General features: G+C 46.5%; 1 protein-coding gene across 1 annotated transcript; it reads left to right on the forward strand.

Annotated features, from left to right (window-relative positions):
- Window positions 1-5,320: 5,320 nt before the first annotated feature.
- On the forward strand, window positions 5,321-10,342 carry LOC127296735 (uncharacterized). The gene is made up of 10 exons (XM_051326935.2): window positions 5,321-5,692; window positions 5,774-6,040; window positions 6,292-6,381; window positions 7,143-7,226; window positions 7,649-7,732; window positions 8,086-8,307; window positions 8,501-8,678; window positions 8,776-8,992; window positions 9,264-9,406; window positions 9,811-10,342. The coding sequence occupies exons 1-10, from the start codon at window positions 5,376-5,378 to the stop codon at window positions 10,069-10,071; spliced, it is 1,863 nt and encodes a 620-aa protein (XP_051182895.1). The 5' UTR covers window positions 5,321-5,375; the 3' UTR covers window positions 10,072-10,342.
- Window positions 10,343-11,867: the final 1,525 nt, after the last annotated feature.

An 11,867-nucleotide genomic window follows, 5' to 3' on the forward strand; every position in this document is an offset into this window, starting at 1 on the left:
ATGTGTTTTGTGAGCTCATGCTTCACCGGATCACGCGCAATGCTGATGGCACCAGTACTGTCCGATAAGAGAGGAGTCGGGGCATCAGCATAAACACCAAAATCTGCAAGTAACCAGCGTAACCAAGTCACCTCAGCCATCAATAGAGCCATCGCTCGCAACTCAGCCTCGACACTCGAACGAGAGACTGCAACCTGCTTCTTGGTCTTCCAAGCAATGAGAGAGCCACCAAGAAAGACACAATAGGCAGAAAGAGACTTGCGATCCTCTGGATCGCTAGCCCAGGTAGCATCTGAGTAGGTCTGGAGCTGTAAGGAGCTGGATCTAGGAAAGAAGAGGCGACGGGAGATAGTGCCACGAATATACCAGAGGACACGAAGGAGATGACTATAGTGGACACTAGTGGGAGCAGACATGAACTGACTCAGAATGTGGACCGGGTAGGAGATGTCAGGACGAGTGACAGCAACATAGACAAGGCTCCCAACTAGGTGACGATAGCGAGTCGGGTCCGGGAGAGGATCACCATCAGTGGCACGGAGGCGGACATTGAGTTCCATAGGAGTCTCGACATTGCGGTCATCAACAAGAGCGGCACGAGTGAGAAGGTCCTGGATATACTTCTCCTGGGAGATATAGAAGCCATCGGAGGTAGAGGAAACCTCAAGCCCAAGAAAGTAGCAGAGAGGACCAAGATCCGTCATGAGAAACTGATCACGAAGACGGGCCTTGACAAAGGCAATGTACTCAAGGTCATCACCTGTGATGATCATGTCATCGACATACAGAAGAAGGAGAGTCCGACTACGAGAAGATGTGTGAACAAAGAGCGCAGGGTCATGTGCGCTAGGGGCAAAGCCAGCAGAGGTCACCACAGAGCAAAACGCTGAAACAAGGCGCGAGGGGCTTGCTTAAGGCCATAGAGAGAGCGCCGGAGACGACATACCATGCCATCGGGAATAGAGTAGCCAGGAGGGGGCTGCATGTATACCTCCTCACTTAACTCACCTTTAAGAAAAAAACATTCTGCACATCAAGCTGAGAGACAGACCAATAACGAACAGAAGCAACGGCAAGAAGAGTACGAAAAGTGGTCATGTGAGCCACTAGAGCAAAGGTCTCGTCATAGTCACGGCCATGCTCCTGCTGAAAGCCGCGAGCGACAAGACGAGCCTTGTAGCGCTCAAGAGAACCATCGGAGCGAGTCTTAATCTTGTAGACCCACTTGCAGGTGATGGGACGAACAGAGGAAGGAGGAGTGACAACATCCCAGGTGCCAGTACGCTCGAGAGTAGCAATCTCCTCAGCCATCGCTAGCTGCCATTCGGGATGAGAAAGAGCATCCCGATAAGAGGTCGGCTCAAGGACAACAGAAAGACCGTAGTGAGTGGGAGAATAACGATCAGGAGGAGGACGAGCACGAAGATTATGAGTCGGCTCGGACGGGGTGGGCATCACACCAGAGGTGGAGGGCATGTCAGGAGGAGCAGCATCATCCTCACGTGGACGACGGGAGTAGTGAAAAGGGTAGGGAGGGACCACCGTAGGTGAGAAAGGTGACATGGGAGAGGAAGGTGTGGAGGATGGGGAAGGTGGTGAGGAAGGAGAGGGTGGTCTGGTGGGTGCGGAAGGTGAGGGTGGTGAGAGACTCAGCGGAGCAGGGACCTGAAGCACAGGAGGAGGTGAGTCAGGAAACATGAGAAAAGAGATATCATCCACCGAGGAGGAAGAGGAGGAGGGACGAGGGTAGAAGGAACGGGACTCATCAAAAGTGACATCCCGAGATATGCGCATCCGACGACCAATAGGATCCCAACACTTATATCCCTTGTGCTCAGGGTTGTAGCCAAGGAAGACACAGGTTGAGCAGTCAACTTGGTGCGTTCGCGTGGAGCAAGAAGAACATAGCAAACGCAACCAAAAAGACGAAGGGTCGAGTAATCAGGAGTGTGACCAGTAAGATGCTCAAGACGAATACCACCCTGCAAGGCTGTGGAAGGCCAAAGGTTGATGAGATAGGTGGAAATAGACACAGCCTCAACCCAGAAGTGAGGAGGATGAGAGGCAGCGATCATCATCGCACGAGCCGTCTCAAGCAGGTGACGATGCTTGCGCTCAGCCACGCCATTTTGGGCATGGGCGCTAGGGCAGCAGAACTGGGCAAGAGTACCCTGCTCAGCCAGAAAACCACGCAACAGCTGGGAGATATACTCACCAGCAGAATCAGCCCGAAAGACACGTATAGGCGTGGAAAACTGAGTATGAACCATGACAACAAAACTCTTATATATCGAGAGAACCTCGCTGCGAGAAGTCATAAAATATATCGAAGTGTGGCGAGAGAAGTCATCGATAAAAATAACATAGTAGCGATGGCCCCCCTTGAAAGCAAAGGGAGCCGAACCCCATACATCAGAATGGACTAAATCAAACGGACGCTGAGATACAGACTCACTAGTAGGATAAGGTAACTGATTCTCTTTACCAAGCCTACAGCCCTGACAACCCTGAAGCGAGACATCTCCTGAGACAGGCCCCAGAAGATCTCGACGAAGTAAAGACGACAAGCGAGGGCCACAAAGATGACCAAGACGATGATGCCACTGCTGAAAGGAGGCGGGAGTGGAAGCAACAAGCACACGTGGTGTGGTCGGTGAGGTGGTAGAAGAAGGAACATGAAGTCAGTCAAGCTCCCAAAGTCCCCGGGAGTCAAGGCACCGAGGGCCAGCCCCAACCAGAGCCCGAGTGTGAGTGTCCTGAACAGAACAAGAATCAACATCAAGAATGACCCGACAACCAGAATTAGCAAGTTGAGCAGCGCAAAACAAGTCCATGGTAAGGCGGGGAACATGAGAAACATCAGGAACGGAAAAGGATGGAGTAGAAAGAGTGCCACGACCAGCAACAGGAAGAGAAGTACCATCGGCAGTGAGAACACGGACAGGTAGAGGAAGAGGGCGAAGCGAAGAAAGAGAGGAAGAATCAGGAGACATGTGAAAAGAAGCTCTAGAATCCAGAACCCACGAAGATGTACCTGACTATATAGAGGAACCGTCCGCAGAGGCAGCAGTACCCGTCGAAGCAGAGCCAGAGGAGACAAGGAGATGCTGAAGCCTCGCGATATACTGCTCAGTGAAGCCGGTGGTGACAGACGCTGAAGGTGGAGCACGAGGAGGCACACCCCGCTGCTTCTGATAGCAGTCAGACTCAGATGACCAGGCCGCCAACAGTGAGTGCAGAACCGAGGAGGACGAGAGCGACCCCCACCGCGAGGAGGGCGGGCTCCTCCAGAAGCAGTAGGCGGTGGTGTGAGGAGAAGCGGCGGTGCAGGTGTAGTGGCAACTCGAGCAGCAAGAACAGAGGGTGTTCCAAGCAGTCAAGCACCACGCAGACGAGTCTCCTCAGCACGAAGCTCAGTCAACACCTTTGAGATAGCAACACGATCTCGAGCAAACAACTGAGCACGACGGGGCTCAAACTTTGGACGAAGTCTAGACAGGAACTCATGGATCCTCTGACAGTCCATATCTGAACGTACTGTCCGGCAACACTGGCAAGTACCAAAGACACTACTGCGAAGGGAGTCAAGCTGGCGCCAGATCGCCGCACTCTAGGTGTAGAACTCATCAACAGTAAAGTCACCCTGCTGAAGATCATACTCCTGACGCAACACAGGCAAGTACAGAGAATCCCCAGAAGGCTGGTAGCGCTGACGAAGGTAAGACCACATCTCAGTAATAATGCAGGAGAAAAAGAAGTTAAATCCGTTTAGGATACATACATACAGTACATGGTACTGCTGCGTTGAAGGCGGATTCCTAGTTTTACACGCTAGTATCAGAACGTTTTCAAGTCCAACTGCACGGGCGCACGCTATATATGTATAGACGGATGTGATAGACATAGGGGGAGTAGGGAGCAAGCATAATCAGCAAGACTCGGCGATCGCAAACATAATCGCCTTGCCTTTGCTTATGCGCGTGACCGACGGGTGGTGTCGATCGTAACCGCTGGGAACAGAACATGTCGTCGCTGCCTCCTTCCCCGTACGTCCTCAATTGCATTATTATTCCGATACGATCTAGCTTTCGTTTTCAACATCTTTTTCCGTTCAGTGACAAATATAGTTTTGAATGTCTACGGACGAAGTATTTTATTAATTTCCCTTCCGCTGCTTACTTATTTGAGATGAGATTGGAAAATCGGGAGAAACTCTTTTTATCACCAACTTACAATTTCTTAGATGAATATCGATTTATCTCAAAAAAAAAAAGATGAATATCGATGGGGTTGGATCATGAGGAAGGAAGGTCCTCGTAAGTCGTAACCCATACGTATTATTTCAGCCAGTTATTTTTTCTCCTAGTGTGTTGTTTCCCACGATATTTGTTTTTCCTTTATTTACAACACTAATAAAGGGCAAAGAGAGTCTTTTTCCCCAGAAAAACAAAAAAGGCATCCCATTGTTTGTTTGGACCTATACCGCTACTCCGACGGGCCTCGCCTCCACTTCGTCCACCTCCTGGCGGGGCGATTGCCCGGTGTCGCACCTCCGTCTCCCATCGTCTTCCTCGCGACATGGTCAGAAAAGATGGCACGGTCCGCGGCGAATTTCGGCCGGCTGTGGGGAAGCCGATCTTGATTCTGTCGATTTGGGGCCTGGATGCGGCCGTCGGCAGGGAAGAAGAGGAGGCGTTGACGGAGCTCCGCAGATGCTAGGAGAAGCTAGGGAAGACGCGAATCAGCGGGGAGATGCGCGGCCGGGCTTGGGTTTCACGAGCTCGCGCGGGAGAGCACACTGTTGGTGTCGCCAGCCCTAAAACCTGCACCGCGCGGCACACTGCTCCCTCGGCGTGCTTTATTTACCGATATGGTGTACTGCGGCCAGCGTGGAGGACGTGGCCGGAGTCGGGTGCGGTGGAGGGGACGCCGGCGGTCGGGCGAGCGTCGCCGGATGAGACAAGGGCGTTGACTGGAGGCAACCTTATCCCTTTATATAACTTTTGTGTTTTAGCCCGTTTTGGTTTTTATGATTCTGAATAGTCCTTCTATAAAAGGTAGTGGCTAACAGGTGGGCCAATTAGACTCCACATCAGCACCAATTAGACGCCACATCAGCAGATACATCGATGTACACTCACTAGTGACCGTCAATACGACTCTCAGTCGTATTTAGTGACCGTAGAATGTGTATTTATATGTACGGTGTTGGAGGCAGGCTAGGCTGCCCGCTGCCGAGTACCTTATTTTACTCTATTTTCACCAGGAGTATACAAAAATTCCAGTCACTCAGTCCAGTCCAGAAGCACAAACCCAACAACGCACCTTTCCCTCCCAAGGCCAAGAAATCTCCAAGCCCTAGGACATTCCCCGCCATGGCGCCTCGCCGCCGCCGCGACAAACCACAGCGCTCCTCCCCTCCTCCGCCTCCTCCCATGCCGCCCGGACGCCGCCGCCGCGACTACGAACCAGAGCGCAACTCCCCTCCTCGCGTGTCGTCCGAACGCAACCGCGGCGACCGCCGCGACCAGCGATACTCTTGGTTCCCCTATCCTCTTCCCAACGGCGATGAAATTCTTGTCTACAAAGATAAGGATGGGGTTCTCTTCACCGACCATGGCGGGCCGACACGACCCGTCGAAGATGTCATCAGGGAATTCCGCTCCGACCACAGCCGCGACCCTCCACCGCCGTGTGAGACTTTTTTTCATGGAATGCATTGGTGATCAATTTATCATGTATATTGTCTCCTGACCAAACATAATTGGAATAGGACTGTTGATGAATCTGACTCCAAACGCCCCGAGGAAGATCAACAAAAGGCCACTCCCAGCCCTGGACCATCCCCAGCGCAATACACCAAGGAATATCAACAAGCGGCCACTCCAGACCCTGCACCATCCCCATCGCAATACATCCAGGAAGATTCGCCTGCACCTCAGCAAACGCCCACTCCAAACCCTGGACCCTCCCCAGCACAATTCTGGGCTGGTCTGCTGGACAAAGCTTTTGCTGAACACAAGCTGGAGATGGCTCAAAGGTATGCGCTTTTTATCCGACCTGTGTGTGCCAGTGCCGTTGAAATCATCACATGGTGTGAATGAAATGGAATAAGCCACAATGTAATAATTTTGCTGCAAGTAATCCACAAATAGCAATGTAACGCCAACTTAACCATAAAAAAAAATAGAGCAGAAATTATAGACCAAAGTAGATCCTTGATCAGATACATCGCTCACTGTAAAACTGTGCATAGCTAGCCAAAGTAAATTTCCCTCTATTTTATTTCAGGCGCAAGGAGTTGCTTGAGGCTACAAAATTGGAGGAATCGTCAATCACTAATGCTTCCTCTTCCTCTTCTTCTCTGTCGCAGTCTCCTTTGTATGAACCTCTCTATCTCTCTTGTGCTCTCTTCTATGTTTAAATTGCCAGTTGTTTCTCTTTGATCTTTTGCTTGGTGAGGGACTGTTGATAGTTAGCGCTAGGCTTTCATTTGGGTTTCAGCTTGATTGTTTTGATTTTCGAATGAAAATATAAATGAGAGTGGAAATTAGGAATGTACATGCCTGGCTGTAAAACTGTGCATAGCTAACTACCATCATTCCTCAATGGACATGGGCTTCTAATGAAACTGTGCATAGCTGTCTAACAGCATTCATCAAATCACTCAAAAGATTTGTCCTTTTGTTGAGCATGCCATCAACATTTCAAGAATCTGACATCACGCTCAGCACAGGCAGTTCTGCCACCGCACCTCCATGAGCTTCATTGAGTATCTTGGTGTCACCACGCAAGGACGGAGAAATTAATTGACAACACCAAGCCTTGTAAACTAATAGTAGTAGTAGTTCCAGTGAGCTACTGCACACTCTGATATTAATGTCTCCCCATAAGCTTCGGACAGAACATTAACCACTTAAATTACTAAATAAACTCGATGTCTATGTCAAACTAGTTAGCCTAAACTGTCTTTAGTCTCTCTTGCCTGTGCAATTTGTGAAACATTCTGATCAAGCACATCAACAGTTCTCAGAGTGGTATTTAGATGAGAAGATTATTCACATATAAGCCGCTTGTCCTTTCTTTACTGTCTTTAAACCAGACTGCTTTTTGTGCATGACAATTTCCCTGTTTTGTTTCAGGAGCAAGGAGTTGCTTGACACTACAAAAGTGCCGGACTCATCCATCACTGATGCATCTTCCATCTCTCTGCCACAGCCTACACCGTATGAACCTCTCCTCTCTCTCTCTCTCTCTCTCTCTCTCTCTCTCTAAATTGTGAGTTGTTTCTCTTTGAATTTCTCCCTTGGGATGGTATGTTCATAGCTAGCGCTAGGGTTCATGCATGTCTCCAACGGTGTAGGTCACTCTAATATCAATATTTCTCCATGAACTACTGACAGAAGATTGCCAATTAAGCTACTAAAGAAATCCAATGCCCATTTTGAACCACTTAGCCCAACTTTCTTTACTCCCTTTCCTGTGCCAGTTTTGTAACGGACAGATCAAGCACATCAACAGCAGTTCACATCGTGATATTTAGATGAAAAGATTATTTTGATCTATGTTCCTTGTCGTTGCTTCTTTCCTTACTCTGTTGAAACCATATTGATTTTCTACATGACAGTTTGCCTCTTTTTTACTTCAGGCTCTTGAAGGAGTTGTTTGACACTATAACACTGGACAAATCGTGCATCACTAGCGTTTCTCCTTCTCTGCTGCAATCTCTATTGTATGAACCTCTCTATCTCTGTTTTGAATCGTCAGTTGTTTCTCTTTGAGTTAATGCTTAGGGAGGGACCACTAATAGTTAGTTAGGACTAGGGTTTCATTTTGTTCTAAGCTTGATGGTTTCGAATGGGTTTGGAGCGGGTGAACCAATTTTGCAATGCATGCATGAAGTAGCAGATTGCTTCTGTTCCACCTTATTTCCTATTTATGATCTAATCAAAATCATACTTTTTGGGTTTTGGAGCGGGTGAACCAATTTTGCAATGCATGCGTGAAGTAGCCGATTGCGTCTGTTCCACCTTATTTCATATTTTTGATCTAATTAAGATCATACCTTTTTGTGTTCCACTTCAGGTCTGGGGTGCCAGATCCCTTGGCATTGAAGCTTGACAAGGCTCTCATGTCGTCTTCATTTGTTTCTTCCTTGGTGCCCACTGGTCTTTTTATAAAATATTTTGTCAGAGTTGACAAGGAGGGGTTTTTCCATACATATCCTGACCGTGGAGGGCCATTTAAGACCTTAGAGAAAGCCCAGGAAGCTATTGATTCACATCACGTTGTTCAGCGAGAAATGATGTAAAGTCACTCAACTTTACTACATATATGTCCGTGTGTTCCTTGAATGCAAACCTATTACTACATATATGTCTGTGTGTACCTTGACTGCAAACTTATCAACTCAACTCCTTTGTCATTGGTTATTCTATTTATATTCTGCACTTTCCATTTAAAATATGTTGTCATTAACAATACTCCATACCTGAAATAGGTGTATGGATGGCCTTTCTGATGAGGAGAGGGCCATACGGAACACTCTATACTGGTATCATGATGGCACAAGGAAGCACTCAGCAGAAGCCTTTGCTTCCTGTACGACCCGTAACTCAACATGGGAATTGCTTAAAGCTTTACTAGACATACACAACGAGGACAATGATCTTCTGGGGGTCTGCTCTCTCTCTTGCCTTTCTTGTTTGCAGGTTGCTTAAATGACATTGTATCCATGCTACACTCCCTGATACTTATCTATTCTTACTATTTTAGGATCGTGCATATGAACTAAAAGATATTGTGAGTGACAATTCATGTTTTGATGGGAAAGACTGCATTTATAGCTCTTATTCTCATTTCAATCTGACCATGAAGACTAAAGGAGCTGATCCCAACAACGATATATATTTTGCTGAAGTCACGTGTATGAGTGGCGATTATGAAGCATATGTGCTCACCTGTTTCTGCATGGTTAAACCTGACCACAATGGTATTTTATTTTTGAGCTTTACAATTTTAATTTATCAAACTTGTCCGTGCACTTCTAGTTGGTAGCTTTTGCATGCAGTAGTGCACTATTATATAAAGAGACTAACTAATAATAAGTTAGCAAGCAAACATTTGAAAGACAAATAAATTCCAAGCAATTGTTGAAGATTGTTTATAAGGTTGACTTGAGTCAAATGTGGATGCTAGCTAGCTAGCTATGGCAATGTTGTATACCTCTATTATTCATATCTATTTTTCACCTCTTTTTGAAGGTGAATGCGCTGTGTGTGAAGTTGAAATGGAAGACATTAAGCACCCTACTGATGATGTATACAATCATGGTCGCCGCAACAAGTTTCATGTTTATAGATCACGCTGTCATTCTCGTGCACATGGAATTGATTTATTTGAGCAGGTGTGATAACTTACTGGAGTATCCTTCAAAGCTCGCCTTTTTCTTATTTTTATGTTTAATTCACTGTTGTGGTTTTCCTAGCATGTATACAGATTACAGAATCAAAATTAATTAGTCAAAATAAAAACAGGCAACTCCAGGCTGCAGCTTAAATTATTATCTATTTCACTTCTAAGCTAGCTGCAAATTAGGATAGATAGTTGTACTGTGTCCATAGAGGGTCCAGTAATATCTAGGTTAGCTCAGAATATATCAAAAGCATTCAACGACCATGAAGTCACTGTAGGATCAGAAAGAATACCAGGCAGGAGTTGAATATCACAACTGTTCAAAAAATGAGTTACAATCATATGAAGTCACTAATTTGTAGAGAACGGCAACTGACATCTTACCCCGTTTTGCAGCTATTTGCCGTGCGTGATGAGGCTTGGCTGGTAGAAGAGGAGGCTAGGGTGAGATGCATGATTAAGGAAGGGAAGGATGCTAGGAGCAGCAAGTTGGAGGTGGACAACATAGGGGATGACATGATTAAGGAAGGGAAGGAGGCTAGGCGCATCAAATTAGAGGTGGACAACAGAAGGGATGACCATGCAAAGAGGGATAAGTATGTCGTACCGGCTCGACGAAAATCGGTTGAATGCCATCTATCCAGAGTCTGTATCTAACGGCCGGTCAACTAATGTTCTTGATTGGCGCAGTTGGCATGGAATGGTGCCTTTATATGTGTCCCTAGGAGAGTACTGACCTGAAGCTGCAATCTAATGTCATCTATCCAGAGTCTGTATTTGACAGAGCATTTATATGGACGTGATTGGTAGGTCGTAGGACCTTGAAACAGGCCACGGGGAGCAAATTTTGGCCTGTTTGGTTGCTCACGACACCCCTGCGTAGCAGTCAACGGGGAAAACCTATTTATCGCTTATTAGGGAGGTTATAAGGCAGTATCGGTCTGTGCGTTTGTGGTTTTTTTTTTCGATTTTTCTGGTTCTTCGCGTTTTTTTTTGTTTTCCTTTTTCAGTTTTTCCCAGATTCGAGCAAAATTTCGGTTTGAGCAATTTTTGAATTCGAGCAATTTTCGAATTTGAACAAATTCGAATTTGGAAAATTTCAAATTCGAGCAAATTTTCGAATTTGAGCAAATTTTCAAATTCGAGCAAATTCGAATTCGAGCAAATTTCAAATTTGAACTTTCTGTAGGTTTTTCCGAAGAACGCTAATGAAAAAACGACAAGAAAAAACTCAAACGACGGGACCGAACCAGTGTGGGCCAAGCTCAATTAGCGTTCACGTGATGAGTACAAACCATTGCTACGAGCGATAGACCATATGGGCCAAGCTCAATTAGCGTTCACGTGTTAGCGATGGACCATATGGGCCAAGCTCAATTAGCGTTCACGTGTTAGCAATGAGTACAAACCATTGCTAATGAGCGATGGACCATATGGGCTAAGCTCAATTAGCATTCACGTGTTAGCAATGAGTACAAACCATTGCTGACGAGCGATGGGTAGGTGCTCCCCAGCCAACGCGTGTATCTGTCGACCTAATGGAAATGTCTGAATTGGTGGTTTCTCAAGAGCTAGATGAGCAAAAAAAAAAAAAAAAAAAACAGCCTTGTTTTCTGCACCAGTTGCACGTGTGAAGAAGCGTAAGAGCCGCGACTTAACTCCCCTGCCCTCTCCCCCCACTCCAGGCACCAGTTGCACTGTCACCTCCTCTTTTTCACCTCACGTTCCATCAACCGCTCCGTCCATTGATGTTTTGCCTCCGCCAACTCCTCTCAACGCATTGTTGATCAAGATGATTGCCCAAGGGGCCACGTCGAGTGCTAGCGATATTTGCGACTACGTGCAGCTCAAGATGAGGGACCTTACAAGTTTGTCGGTGTCGCCACACATTGTGTCGGCGGTCGCCAGGCAGCTAAAGGTCACCACGCATGCATCTGTCAGCATGCCACTCCGAATAAGTACGTCAGAAAGACGATCATCCGAGGGAGTGGTCCCATGTAGCGTTGTACTTTATGAGGGGCTAGAACAAGTACGGCAGAAAGACGAAGCTGCGGAAGGACACCATTGTCTTTGAGTTAGAGAGCGATGGCTTCACCATGACGATCATCCTAGCCACACCCTCATGCTAGCCGTAAAGAAGTACCCGCGTCATGGCATGACGGTGTCGACCTGAGTATGCTCTCCTGATCAGTACAATTTCTAAATTAGGACTTTCCAAATCTGAACAAAAATTAAATCTGAACATTTTTAGAATCCAAAATTTTCCAAAATCTGAAGATTTTCTAAAACATAAATTATTTCAAATTTGAACAACATTTAAAACTGAACAAATTTCAAAATTCAACAAATTCTGAATCTGCATAAATTTTGAAACTAAACAAATTTTGAAGTGAACATTTCTTAAGTTGAATAAAATTTTAAATTGAAAAAAATCAAAATTGTACACATATTGA

This window comes from Lolium perenne, chromosome 4 (genome assembly GCF_019359855.2).
Source record: "Lolium perenne isolate Kyuss_39 chromosome 4, Kyuss_2.0, whole genome shotgun sequence".
Lineage (NCBI taxonomy): Eukaryota > Viridiplantae > Streptophyta > Magnoliopsida > Poales > Poaceae > Lolium > Lolium perenne.